At 37.5% G+C, this 15,175-nt stretch overlaps 1 protein-coding gene across 2 annotated transcripts in view; it reads left to right on the top strand.

Moving 5' to 3' along the window:
• Nucleotides 1-9,147, top strand: part of Cd53 (CD53 molecule) — a 28,712-nt gene extending 19,565 nt beyond the window's left edge. Inside the window, exons 2-8 of one of the 2 annotated variants that reach the window (XM_074050787.1) lie at nt 976-1,051; nt 2,142-2,330; nt 3,671-3,745; nt 4,254-4,349; nt 6,078-6,158; nt 7,178-7,261; nt 8,306-9,147. In XM_074050787.1, coding sequence (XP_073906888.1) covers nt 995-1,051; nt 2,142-2,330; nt 3,671-3,745; nt 4,254-4,349; nt 6,078-6,158; nt 7,178-7,261; nt 8,306-8,377 — 654 coding nt within the window. In that variant the 5' untranslated portion in view covers nt 976-994 and the 3' untranslated portion in view covers nt 8,378-9,147. The remainder of the gene's footprint in view (nt 1-975; nt 1,052-2,141; nt 2,331-3,670; nt 3,746-4,253; nt 4,350-6,077; nt 6,159-7,177; nt 7,262-8,305) is intronic. The other variant, XM_074050788.1, reaches the window with a different exon arrangement.
• Nucleotides 9,148-15,175: the final 6,028 nt, after the last annotated feature.

The following is a 15,175-nucleotide window of genomic DNA, read 5'->3' as shown; positions in this document are numbered from 1 at the left end:
CCTCAATACCCAGCATAAACTATTTTGCCCTCATCTCTAATTTTGTTGAAGAGAGAGTATAAGCAATAATAGGAAGGAACAAGTGTTTTTGTTGGTTGAGATAAGGATAGCTATACAAGGAGTTGACTCATTAATTTCCTGTGCTTGTGTGTTACCTTCTAGGTTAATTCTTTTTTTTCTTTTTCTTTTATTATTCATATGTGCATACAAGGCTTGGTTCATTTCTCCCCCCTGCCCCCACCCCCTCCCTTACCACCCACTCCGCCCCCTCCCTCTCCCCCCCTCAATACCCAGCAGAAACTATTTTGCCCTTATTTCTAATTTTGTTGTAGAGAGAGTGTAAGCAATAACAGGAAGGGACAAGGGTTTTTGCTGGTTGTGATAAGGATAGCTATACAGGGCATTGACTCACATTGATTTTCTGTGCGTGGGTGTTACCTTCTAGGTTAATTCTTTTTGATCTAACCTTTTCTCTAGTTCCTGGTCCGGTAATGGGTCTTTAATGCAACACATGGGCTCAAAACACTGGCCTAGTCTGTGTCACTATGAAGTATACTCTTCCAAGAATGGTTCTTGTTTTCTGCTACACTGTTTAATTCAATGTCAAATATTGCTTGCTGAATTGGAGCAAAAGTAAATGTTCAAGATGAGCCAATTGAGATCTTAAATATGATTGAAGTGTATTACATACATATATGGAAATATCACAATGAAACCCTTCTGTACAATTAATATACACTAAGAATGTGTGTGTGTGTGTGTGTGTGTGAGAGAGAGAGAGAGAGAGAGAGAGAGAGAGAGAAAGCAATTGGTATCTCAGTTCATAAAACATCACCTTCCAGAGGAAAACCATAGTTCAAACCCAAGGTGGTACTAATGATCCTTGAACCTTGAACATTGTGCTTTGGAGTCTCTGGTGCCAACTTGCAGAGTTGAGTAACTTCCTTCCTTTCTTTTTTTCCTTCGTCTTTTTAGGACAAGAATATCCCAAGGCATGAGTACCTTGAAATTGCTGAAGTATATCCTGTTTGTCTTCAATTTGCTCTTTTGGGTAAGTATGTTTCTTCTGAGCATGGCTGAAGCAATCTCCCCCCACCAGATAAGCTCTCCTTTTCTGACCTCTACTAAAGAGTCTGGTGTGGAATGCAGCCCCAACATGCCTGGGTAATGTTCAGCACACCCAACATAGAAACAAAGCAGTAATAATTTTCTCTTTTCTTCCCATTCTGCCACAGTATAAGTCTATAAAATTGAAAGGTACCAATGCAGTTATTAGTGGGGGTGTTGTTTCTGGGGGCTTTAGGATACTACTGCTCACAGCTGACATCTATAGATGAGAAGCAAACTACAATTTGGGTATTCAATTCCTTTCATTTTTTTCTGGATTCCTTGGAAGAATAGCTAGTTGAAAGAGAAGTGGCGTTTTCTGGGGATATTTTACTGTGCCATATTTAGCAATTGAATTTCAGATATAGGATGGATTAGTACTCATGTGTTTGTGAGAAGATTCTATTGCTCCTCCCAACTCTACTGGGGATTGAACTCAGAGCCACACACTTGCTAAGCAAGTGCTCTACTACTGAAGCTGTATCCCCAGCCCCTTTTGTTTTTATTTTGTTTTTGAGACACAGTCTCACTAATTTTGTTTAGGCTGGCCTGAAACTTGCCACCCTTCTGCCTCAGCCTCTTGAGTAGCTGGGATTGCAGGCATGTACCACCATGTCCAGCATATGAGAAAATGCTTATAAGTTTGGCTTCTCTAATTTCTGCCTAGCAGATGAGCTTCCTCAAGCAGGGCCATCTTATACATGGTCATGGTTTCCGAAGGGAAGACCATGTGTGAGCAACTGAGGGACAAGAATTGGGATGACTGAAGCATGAAATTAGGTTTTTATATAGTGAAGTATGGCTCAAAAGGGAGACCTTTTCTTGGTGTCTAGAAATGGGTAGGAAAGATATGAGTGGGACTGCATATGAGAAAGGTGGGGTTGCCTCTCTTCTAGGAGCGTGGGGAAGCTGGGTAAAGAGGTTCATTGAACCAATGGATCAGGTGATCCTGATTCAAGAAGGCAAGAATATGAGTGAAGAGATACTCAGGAACCATATTTTGCCTTAGAATGTTGTGGAATTCTTCCTTTCAGTTCTGTGGCTGTTGCATTTTGGGTTTTGGGATCTACTTCCTGATCCACAACAGCTTTGGGGTGCTCTTCCATGATCTCCCCTTCCTCACGCTGGGCAATGTACTTGTCATCGTGGGCTCCATTATCATGGTGGTCGCCTTCCTGGGCTGCATGGGCTCTATCAAGGAGAACAAATGCCTGCTGATGTCGGTGAGTTGTCTTACAGCAGATGTGATGCTTTGAGTAGGGTAATGTGGGAGGGGAGTTGATGATGCCTCAAATCCAGGGCAATATGTTTCTTCATAGACTATCCATAGACAAGGGAACATACGGAAGCTGAACCTCACATCAACCAAGTCCGTCCAGATCAGTGGAGTTTTGCTTCTGACTGGGATCCAAGGGACAGGCAGGAGAGGACATTGCTGTCCTTCCTTGCATCCATTTTACACTGTTAATAATGACTTTTGTCATTATATCTTCCCTTACTAGCATCTTATTTTTTCTCCTTATCTGTTTGAAATAAATTCTGCCTGAATTTTCATGTTAGAATGTACTTTAGGATCTGGCTCAGAGTCACTAAGACTCTTCTGAGTTTGGTGTCCCTTCTCAAATGGCAAAGCATGCTTCCTTAACTCATATCTGCACAGCATACTCCATAAGTGACCCAGCTTAGGTGAGGATCTTGGTTGTAGGCATTGAGTCTAATGTGAGAGAAGCATTAGAGAAATGAGTTCCACATTTCTCTAATGTGCCCGGGACACAGCTTGTCATAATAATGCCTATCTCTCCATAGGTATGGGTTCCCAATCACCTTGGTTCTTTCTTTTTTCCCTTGTAGATCAACCATGAGAAATAATAATAGTAGCAATAATAATAATAATAATAATAATAATAATAAAACAAGTCTGTGTTCTCAGATAGTTCTCAAGCTGCTAACAAAAAATAGGAGATATCAGACTTGGGGTAGAGGGTATAAGCTATCAAAATTAGTGTCGCAGTAAAAAGGAAAATGGAGAAGGAATAAATGAAAAAATATTTTTGCTTGTGAATGGCATAAAGAGACTAAGTATCTAAAGTTGGAGACAAAAATAAGTTGGAATGATGATTAGGACCTTTCTTTCCCCCATCTTTATAGGGTTTCTCTCAACTTTTATCACCACTCACCCTCCATCTTGAACTAGCTTTGATATGGTGAAAAGGACACATTCTAAAGATACATGATTTAGTTTACTGGCCCTTGGCTCATAGGCTGATGCAAAATTCCTTCATTTATTTAACAAATAGTATTATGTGTTATGTGCAAGTTACTCTAATAGTCATGATGGGTGAGAGAGCACAAAGTTAAAAGACTTAAATCTGCCCTCTAGAGTCCAGTTGTAAGAAAAGAACACACATTTCTCTCAGAACAAGAGAGAGCTTACAAAGCCCCAAGGAGGCAGCAACAGGAGAATCTTGTATGTGTACAAAGACCTGTCTGGATGCTGCCAGAATAGAGAGGGATAGGTCAGAAACCAGGATCCTGTTCTGAGCATGTCTTTGCTTTGCTTCAGTTCTTTGTTCTTCTATTGATTATCCTCCTTGCTGAAGTGACCTTGGCCATCCTTCTCTTCGTGTATGAACACAAGGTGAGTTATAAAGAGCAGTGCTCATTGTCTTATCTGAAAGTGAGGAGTGTGCAGTGGAGAAGCTAGTACTATAATAAAGATAGCAATGAAGTGGAGAGATAAATTTTTATTGGGGAGAGGAACAAATACCATCAAGGAAATTGTATTTGAGTGCCTTCAAGGATAAGTGAAAGGAACAGTAAAACAAACTTATCTTTGTCCTGTTCACTTTCCTCTGTATCTGTCTCCATGCCTATGGATAGCTCTTGCTGTCATCATCCCTTTTCCTCCTTTGTAAAGTCACAGTTTTAGAAATACAAGAATTCATTGTGTTCATCTTCCTTCAATGTCACCTCACCCTCAGCACTTCTTTCTATATTTACACTCCCTGCCCTCACTTCCCTAATTGTGAGCAGACCACTTGGAAGGGAAGAACAAGTCCATCTACTAACTTTTACCAGAAATTCCTTCTTCCTTGAATTCACCTGAGTTTTACAATATCTCCTTTGCTGGAATGTGCCCTGCCTAGCTGAACAACTATGTGCTTCAAGGCCTGAATGACAGCATCCAACGCTACAACTCAGACAACAGCACCAAGGTGGCGTGGGACTCCATCCAGTCAATTGTGAGTACAGATGAAATCCTCCCCAGATCAGCCCAGACTTCATTTCTAGCCTCAGACCCTGGAAACCAGCATTCCTTTTCTGGAAGTTTCAGATTCTAAGGTCCACAGCCTTGAAGTCTAGAATAATGCCTTAGCTATCACAAACAGAAGCACAGAAAACAGTCTGATTGGTACAAAGTTCTTTATATTCTTTCTTTCATTCTTTACTGATTCATTGCTTGAACCTTCATGGGATTTGAAGAAGACCTGAATATATCCTATTGGATTAGTTCTTGTATCTTCCAAATTTTTACTAAAATGTGCAGTTGTACAATACAAGAAGTCAATGTTGAAATCTGAGTTACCCAAATTAGGCTTGTTACATAGCATTCTAGTGCCCCATTCCTCATGCCTCCTCCCCACCGGCAAACATATATATTAACTGCATTCCTGCCTAGGTATGTTGGGGGACAAAGAAGGGTAGAGAGACGTGCACAGGCATAATCTATGTCTGAAACCACATGCTGGCTTAGTGTAGCCATAAAAAATATCACAGGAATTAGAGCGTGGAGACCAGAATTGGGTAGCCTTGGGAAAGTCACTTAACCTCTCTAGATCCCAGGTCTTTATTCTTTTCAATGTAGTTGAAAAGTTCTTTTAACATATAATTCTTCGACACATATGAAAGTAAAGATAATATTAGCAAAACAACCTTCTGAGTGCATGCCACAGGCTTCACAGCACAGATGACATTTTGCAAGTATCATTGCATCTTATTTCTTATACTTATTTACTAGAATATTTTAAAGTGAATACTACACATTATACCATCTCACCCACTAAAAGTCTAACTACTAAACAGTCTATAATCAAGTTATCCTAACTTTCTCAGTTTCTTTTCAATTCATTGGTTCAAATCAAATCTCTTTAGAGAAGGGACTGGGGTGTGGTTCAAGTGGTAGAGCACTTGCTTAGTGAGGTCCTCAGTTCAGTCTCTTGTACTGCCAAAAACAAAAGCTGTATTATATGCCTCCATAATTTTCTTTTTGACTTTTGGTTTTTGTGTGTTTGTTTTTTGAGACTAGGTCTTGCTGTGTAGTCCAGGCTAGCCTCAGACTAATGATCTTCTTGCCTCAGCCTCCTGAGTACTGAGATTGCAAATGTACACTACCACACTCAGCTTCTAATTTTCTTTGAATCTGCCACAGTATCCTCTTTGTTTATGTATGTGTTTGTGGACAGAAATTAGGTTGTTTGTCTCTTAGATTTCCCTACTTTCTGGATATGGTTAGTTCCTTTGGTGTCAGGAAGTTTTCATTTCCCTCAAGCCCTGTGAATCTAAGAGGCTTGATGAGGTCTCCTTATAGTAAAGACTAACATAGTTGGTACCTCCTGTTGCATCATATAAGCAGGTACATAACTTCTAATTGTTTTGTTTTCTGTGATCTTAAGACAAGTCGGTGGATCTAGATATGGTAGCCTAATTTCTCCATTATAATGTGTTCTGGGTATATAATTATCAATCTGTAAAATGTGAATAAATTAAACATGCCCTGTCTATTTTGAAGAGATTTTATATGAATAAAATGGTACAGATTTGAAAGAACTTTGTTCCAAGGATCAAAAGTAATAGGTCAATTCTGACTTTCTGCTTTAGAGTCATGTCTGAATGGCACTCTTCCCTCTAAGTTCCAAATTTCTTTCTGTTGACTTTCTAACCGTTATGTTTTGGGGGGCTTGGATTTTTAGTTTCATTGTTGTGGTATAAATGGCACAAGTGATTGGATGAGTGGCCCACCAGCATCTTGCCCACAAGATCCACAAGTTAAGGTAATTTTATTGGAAAATTTCTTGTTACTGACTTCTGTGTTTAGACTTTAATTACCTTGGAAACCGTGTCATACAGGATCTAGGAATGTTACTTTCATCAAAAGATTAACCGGATGACAACCTCAGATAACTAAAAACAGAAATCGAGTAGTAAACTCATTTATCTAAAGATACTATGAAGATTCTTGCTATATTAAGCTCTTCATTAAGAGTTATTAATAGCTTATTCTTAATAACTATTATTAGTAACAGTTAATTAAGAGTTTTATGAAAATGGCAGAAGGTTTTGTCTAGATATTTCTTGAGCAAGAAGTAGGTCTCCTTGTGGTTGAAAGTAGAATTTAGAAGAGCTTATCCCTCTACCTGTTTCTCTGTTCTTCCTTGATAGATGATAGGATCTATCCCCATAGTGAAATGAATCATGAGTGAAGGAGTGAGGAGTTGGGCAAGAATTGATAGAACTGAAAGCACTTGCTCACTTAATTTGGGTCTCTGGAATAGGTTCAGAGAAGCCTCCAAAGTCATCTTACAAGTAGGTCAAATCCTAAAAATCCTCTCCTACACCCATCACCCACTCCTCAGTTTATTGAGAAATCACCAGAGATTCTTTTTTTAAGATCCAACTAATAGCTTCCCTGGAGCTTGGTAGGCTCTTGAAGCAGAAATCGAAATGCAAACTATTGTAGGATTGCATCACCTAAAATTTCATTTGTTAACCTTAGATCATCACTGAGTATTCAAAGGACCTAAGAACATCTATTGCTGACCTGCTTCTTGGGAGCTAGTTTAACTCAGTGACTCAAGATAGGACTTCCGCATTAGGTGCCAGTATAATGATAACACCACCAGAAAAGTACTTTATGCGTGTTTCTTGATCCATACAAATAAAATAATAATGTAATACCTAGCTTAAGTCTTTTGTGTTGCATAAAGAAAAATACAAACTATCTTTCCAAACCATCCTCCTGATAAAGTTGAATTATAAAGTAGTACTATTTGTATCTGTAATTTTTTTCTAGGGCTGCTATATGAAATTGCAAATGTGGTTTTACTCCAATTTCTTATATATTGGAATCATTACCATCTGTGTATGTGTGATACAGGTAAGAGCTTAATCCTAGGACTATTCTGAAGATTAAATGAATTAAATCATAAAAAGTTTAAGAACAGTACTGCATGTACTGTTTTAGTTCCTGAGTTCCTGCAGTCAAGTAGCAAATGATGCTATTAGTTATTTGACTTGAGACATTCAGACAATATGCTGTAAGGACATCTGTATGGTCAATGAATCCCTCAAAGGTAGAGATTCACAGTCAAATTACAAGTGCCAGCAAGAACTTCTCTTTGGTCCCTTGCTGGTCTTGAAAGACTGTGATTAATGAAATAGTCCACTTGAAAAATTTATCTTGTATGCTAAAGAGGAATCGGTAACGAAAATTGTAATCATTTTCTTCTTTGCTTCCACGCTTAGTTTGACAAATGGAGGCAAATTGGGGGTAGTTTTGTGTTCATTTTGCTCTGTGTTATTTCTAACATTTTTATACTCGAGTATTTATGACTTAACCGAGAAGCTCAGAGACAAGTGTTTTTTCTCTGCTTGGAAACCAAATGACACAGGGATTGGCAGTGGTGACTCACTGCACTGGGTTAAGTAAGCAGAATTTGACAATACCACCAGCAGATCTTCCATGATTCTGAAGAAAATAAAAATGTTCCATGACTGTACTTTACACTCTTTCTATCATTGTCTCTAGTCTCTCTCCATTGTTATTGATTGATGGATTGATTGATTGATGGTACAGGGTCTTGAACTCAGGGCCTACACCTTGAGCCCCTCCACCAGCCCTTTTTTGTGATGGGTTTGTTTTGAGATAGGTTCTCACAAACTATTTGCCTGGGCTGGCTTTGAACCATGATCCTCCTGGTCTCTGCCTCCTGAGTAGCTAGGATTACAGGTGTGAGCCACCAGTGCCCAGCTCCCATTGTTATCTTTAAGCTAAAAGAGAGAACTCCTGAATAGGAAGTGATGGTGAGAGGAGTGGTCAAAATGTGATGGGTATGTTCTTTTTCTTGGAGCCAATCCCTGGAATTGTGAGAGAAATGGCTTCTCTAAAGAAGACCTCACACTTTCCCAATTATTTTTTCAGGTGCTGGGGATGTCCTTTTCACTGACCCTGAACTGCCAGATTGATAAAACCAGCCAGGCCCTAGGGCTGTGATCTGCACCTGCCCTGTGTCGGAGAGACTTGTTTCATCTCTGCAAATCCAAACCATTCATAGCATGAAGCCCCAAATGATCACCTGCTGGACTGGCTCTGTGTCTTCTTCTCACCTCTTCCCTGTTTGGATCCCTGTCTTACACAATCAGAGAACAGGGTATCAGCCAGTCCTTTTCTGTCTCAGACACACAATAGCCATTCACTCACTGATGGCAGCAGCCATGTCCCTCAAGGTGGCAAAAACACACCTGAGTGATTTTTAGACACAAAAGGCCACAAGAACCTGTGGCACTGAATGACTTGAGATAAAGAGTAGGTCCAGGATTTGAATGTTTATGTCTTCATGTTGTCAAATCAATCTCTAGCCTCTGAATTCATGCCCCGTCTACTCTACAAAGTCATACAAGAGACAAGTTGAAGGGAGATCTGGAGCCAGACTCACTAGATCTGTGCCACAAACCTGTTTCCTTTTGACCAGGGGCCTCAGCTACAGAAATGGCAGAATATTATTTTTTCAAAGGACAAGGTTTCATTTCAATTTCTTTATTAAAATGCCTTATTGACTTATTCTAAGTCTTTTCTGAAAAGTATCCAGTGATTCCTCCCATGACTTCAGCCAGTCTCCTAGCCATGAAGGAACCCAGAAGCACTAGTAACTCTGGTGGGTTAACTGATAATCACATTCAGAAGGGTCTTGGTATTATTTCTCTGTCATATAAGGTTTTCTTAATGTGCTATTTTCTTCAATAAATAAAATAGCTTATGATCTATTCTTGTACCTCAAACACTTCTTCTGTGACTGAGCCTGACTGTCCTGTCAGCAAGCCAAGTATATTAGTTAGATATTGCTATTTAACAAGTTAGCCCAAAATATAGAGCATTTTAAATTTTCTTTTTATCCGCATATATTAATTGTTCAAAGGGGGTGCATTTTGATATTCCCATACATGCATATAATGTACTTTGATGAAATTCACCCCCTCTATTACTCTTTCTTGTCTCCACTCCTTACCTATTGAGTTATTTTGAGACAGGGTGTCACTATGGAGCCCAAGCTGACCTCAAACTTGTAACCTTCCTGCTCTGTCTTCTGAATGTTGTAATTATGGGTATGCACCATCATGCATATATCTCATAGTTTTAGGGATTGGAATCTGGGAGCTGTTTAGATGAGTGAGTATGGTTTATTGTCTCTTACATAACTACAATCAATTGGTTAGCCATGGCTACTGTCATCTCAAGTCTCAACTAGAAGGTAATCCACCATCAAGCTCTCATGCGGCTGTTAACAGGCCACAGATCATCACCACATATGAAGCAAGTTTCCCCCACAGTGAAACATCCAAGACAGAGTATTAGATGCAGCACCCCAAACAGAAGACACAGTCCTATTATAACCTAACTTTAAAATGCTATGACATGAATTCTGCTGTACTCTACTCCTTAGAAGTGATTCATCAGATTGACCAGAAGAGGAGAGAAGCACTGTTTTTGATTCTGATTCCAAGTGATTTCCAAGGACTACAGGAAAGAGAAAATGGGGAGGTTTCAATTGAAGTGCACAAAGTTTCAATGATGCAAAATGACTAAGTCTTAGAGATACACTTTTAGCATAATCCCCACAGTAGTGATACTGTAGTACATACTTAAAAATTTTCTAACGGTAGGTCTATGTTAAGTGTTCTTATCACAAATAAGTAGAAGAATAAATAAATAAATAGGCCAGGAGAAAACTTTGGAGACAATAAATTTTATGTCATATACTATAGTGATGGTTTCAAAGGTATATAGTTATCTCCAAACTTATAGAGTTGCATATATTAAATATGTACAACTTGTTGAATGCCCATCATAACACAGTACGTGGTTTAAGAAAACAAAAAGAAACAAGGCACAATGAACCAAGAGAAACAATAAGTAACAGAAAAGGACCCACAAAGCTTCAGGTAATAGGGTTACAAAATAGCAATATTTTCAAAATACAAAAATAGGAATATTTTGTAGAGTTAAAAATAGTTTTAAAACATGTGTATATTAAAAAAACTAAAGAAATATTAAGCATTTTGAAAAATAAAATATAATAATTGAAACCTTAAAACTTAAGTGATGTATAGCACCAATATGATGCAACTGAAAAAGATTAATAAGCAGGAGGATTTACATGAGGAAATGAATCCAAATGTAGCTATTGTGGACTAAATTGTACATCCCCAGATATGTGTCCAGATATAAACATCTGGTTCCTGTGAATGTGGCCTTATTTAGAAATAAATTCTTTGTGGTTGTTATTAAGTTAAGGATCTTGAGGTGAGATCATCCTAGATTTTGGATGTGCCCTAAATCCAATGTCCGCTTTCATTAAAAGAGAAAGGAAAAACAGTGAAAAACAGATACAGAGGAGAACACCTAGAGGGGAAGGCCATGTGAAGGCAGAGGCCTATAAGCCAAGGAAGGCCAAACTGCTAACAAGCACCAGAAGCCAGGAGAGTGACATGAATGGCTTCTTCCTCAGAGCATCCAGAAGAAACCAACCTTGAAGACAGCTTGATTTCTCCAGAATTTGGAAAGAATAAATTGCTGCTGTTTAAAGCCATCAAATTTTTAACAATTTGTTCCAGCAGCTCTAGAAACTCATATAAGATGAAGGGTAGCTGAAGAAATGAGTAAAGAGTTAGGGAATCTAACATAAGTACAACTTGGAAGCCCAAAGAGGGAAAATATAAAGCATAATAGACACAATACTTAAAGTTACAATGACTGAATATTCCAGAACTGATAAAAGGTGCAATCCAGAAAAGAAGTCAATGAAGCACTCTCATAAGAGAGAAAAGACAATCACACTTAGATGCCTTATAGTGAAGCCAGATAAAAACTCAGAGAACAATCATCAAAAAAAAAAAATCCATGTAAGTTGTGGGTCTAAAAATGGCAAAACAGAAGTGGAATATTAGAGCACCAGTTATTTCAGTCTAGAAGGGATGAGCCAATGTCACAAATACTTGGTTTTTGAGCCTTTGACAGAACCTACCTTTTCGAATTGGGGGCAACCATGGAGGAAATCTTCATATTGAACCCATTCTCAGAGTCAGAACAAACTGAGTCAGAGTCTGACCCATCACACTTCCTTGAAACTCTTGAGAACTGCAGAATGAGCTGCTGTATCTTTGAACTCAAAAAGGAGAGGGGAAAAGGGCAGGAAAAGCCAAAGGAAACTTCCTTTGATGATAGACCAAATATCCTGTGACTTGGCACACCAGGTAAACTGGGCCTAACTGGATTAGTGACTCAGAATTTATACTTGGTTTGAAGCGGTCCCAAATAAGCATGCCCCAGAGACCTGAGACATGCAAACCCAAAACTTCTCCAAAGGAGGAAAAATTCATCTTATGCCTAAGAAAATTCATGCAAATAAATTTTCAAGTGCAATGACCAATTAGCAATCAAAGTTTGAGTCCTGAAAGAAAATAATATAACTTGAGCAAAAGACATATAACATAAACCAAAGTCATCAGAGCTAGATACACACAGACTTCAGATGTTGAACTTTTCAAATCAAGTATGCTTATAATGTTATAAAAGAAAACCACAAGCTTTAAAGTTTCTACAAGGTATTAAAAACCATTAAAAGTCATAGGCTTTCAAAATAACTAAGCAATGTCTTACAAATGAAACTAAATGAAATAAAAAAATTCAATAGACATGTTTGGCAACAGATCACACATAAAAAAAATTTGTGACCTGTAATATAGACCAGAAGAAAATACTGAGAATACAACACAAAGACAGAAAAATACTGAAAAGTGTCGAGAGGGAAAGACATGCACAGAATACAATTTGAATCCATTTGATGAGAGCCCTCAAAGGAGTGAGGACAAGTAATCCAAAGACAATATCTGAATATTAGATCAAAGGACTGATAAAAGACTCCAACATGTTGATTTAAATGTCTACCTTATTTCAAAGAAGGATAAAAAATAAATTCACACTCATAAGCATCATAAGGAAACTGTAGAAAACCAATGGTAGAGAAAAAAATCTTAAGAATCAGAGATATTATTTTTTGAAATATGATAGTTAAGTTGGCCATCAGAAGTAACTCCCTCTGAAAGACGGTGGACTCAAAGTGCTGAAGTTGAGATAAGAATGTTCTTTGAGAATTAATGGTCAAGAGAATTTGACTAGAAGAGAATATAATCTGTAAGAGAACATAGCTGTAATCCTAGCTATTCAGGAGTCAGAGATGAGGAGGATTTGCAGTTCAAAGCCAGCCAGAGGCAAATACTTTGTGAGCCCCTATCTCGAAAAAACCCATGCAAAACAGGGCTGGTGGAGTAGCTCAAATGAGGCCCTGAATTCAAACCTCAACACCTCCCCAAAATATGAAATTCTAAAAGGATCAAAAAGAAGAAAAAAGTGGTCAGTATGTGGCAAATGTAAATGAACATTGATTCTGTAAGATAATTAAGTTGTTGAGAAGAAATTAAGAAGTGAATAAATGAAATTAAAGTATTCTTTTGTACCTATGAGGTGGGTAAATATTTTGACTAATTTCCTTCTGTGAATAGTGAAGTGCACAGGTTAAAATTTCTAGAGTAGAGAGCACAAGAAGAGACAATAGCTAAAAATTCCCAATAGAGTAATGTAATAGAAAGAATAGAGATAAAGCAATACGTGGTCAGTTAAAAAAGTCAATGAAGAAGAGAAAATGGAGTGAACATGTGACAAATGTAAAGAACAAATTATTTTTGAAATTCTAACTCATCAGTAATTAAACTGATGAATTTAATTACTACATGAATGAGTCAAAAAGACAAAAGTTGTCATAACAGATCAAAATTAAGCCCAATTACATATTGTTTGTAAGAAATATCTAGAATTTCAAAGAACTAAAATTACACAGAATATATCCTGTGTTCATAATTCACTTAGGTTAAAACTCTTCTGAAAAAGATAACAGAAATATCTTCATATATATTTAGAAATTAAGAAATACACTTCCTAGAAGCCCAGTGGATCAGAGGAGAAGTCACAACAGAAATTAGAACATATTTTGAACTGAATGATGATAACACAAATATTTATGGGAAATTGTCATCTTTCTTCTAATACATATATTAGAAGACAAAGAAAGGTTGAAAGTTAATGGGCTATCATCTCACAAACCAAAACCAAAACAAAAAGCACATAACCCCTTTTTTAAACCAGAGGAATAAAAATTAAAGAACAAAAATCTAAAATTAAAAAATAAAGTGAAGCACATAGTTTCTTCTTTGCAAAGATTAATAACATTGACAAACTCTGGTGAGACTAGGGAGTGGGGGTAGAAGAGTGAGAAGAGCAAATATCAGAAATGAAGAAATAAATCTCCATATATAATACCACAATGACATTAAACGGATAATAACAGGATCTCTACTAGAATGATCTAGAAAATGCTGCTGTAAAAGACAAATTCTGCATGGCTTAAAACCACAAAAGTTCATTTCTTATGTTAGATGTCCATCACTGGCAGAGGATGTCATTTCACTAAATCACTCAGAAAGCCCTCATTGATGTGGAAGGGGAAAAAGGACTTTTATCAACTGCTGGTGGGAATATAAAGTAGTCCAGCCATATGGAATAGGTCATAGTATAGATGTTCCTTAAAAATTAAAAATAGAACTTCCATATGAGCCAGGCACACCATGTCTGGGTATAGGTACACTCAAAAGAATCAAAGTCAGCTTACTACAGAAATACTTGCATACATATGTTTATCATGGCACAATTCTCAGTAACCAAACTATGAAATCAGTCCAGGTGCCCATCAATGGATGAATGAATAAAGAAAATTGCATAATGGAGGTTTACTCAACCATAAAGATGAATAAAATTATATCATTTACTGGAAAATGTATGGAACTGGAGTGTTCCATACATTTTAAGTGAAGTAAATCAGTCCCACAAAGATTGTTTTCCATCATTTGTAGAAGTTAAGGGAAACAAAAACAAACAAGCAAACAAACAAACAAAAGAACAAGGTCATAAAAAAAGGGAGACTGCTGAGAAGGTAGAAGAGGAGGTGAAAAGGGGAAAGAGGGATAAGAAAGAATATTAGAGGGTGAATCAGTGTTGGTGGCTCACACCCGTAATCAAAGGTACTTCAGAGGCTGAGATCAGGAAGATGACAGCTCCAAGCAAAAAAGTTAGTGAGACACCATCTTAACCAATAGCTGGGGAGTGTGCATCTGTCATTCCAGTGATGGTAGGAAATAGGCACAGAGCTCTGAGTTCAAACTCGAGTATGCAAAAAAAAAAAGAAAAGAATAGAAGGTGAACATGATCAAAGAACACTATATGCATGCATTGAAATGTCACAATGAAACCCCTTACTTTGTACAATTAACATATGGTAATTAAAATAATAAAGTCTTTGATGAGGGAGCTACCATATGAAATGTTGAAATCTTTGTACCAGAGCTTGGGAGAGCCTCAAATTAACTAAATGTCCCAGGCCAGAAGTGAATTATCAGTTTTGCTCACAACTTATTGGTCCCAATGAGTCACACAGCCCCACATGACTGCAAAGTGCAACCCAACTATGTTTCCAGTAGGTAAAAGACCAGATATAAACATCTTTTATGACTACTAATGAAATATATTTAGTGAAATATAAATATGTATTATAAATAAATTGTGACAATTAATCTGAATATTTACATGAGATGATTAAGTTCTAGAAAATTTACCTAACAAAAATTAACTCAAGAAAATTTGTCTTAAATGTTTCAATTAGTATAAATAATTGTATAAAAGAGT

This window comes from Castor canadensis, chromosome 12, assembly GCF_047511655.1.
Source record: "Castor canadensis chromosome 12, mCasCan1.hap1v2, whole genome shotgun sequence".
Classification (NCBI taxonomy): Eukaryota; Metazoa; Chordata; class Mammalia; order Rodentia; family Castoridae; genus Castor; species Castor canadensis.
The sequence above is the reverse complement of the archived record's forward strand: the minus strand, read 5'-3'. Positions and strand labels throughout refer to the sequence as shown.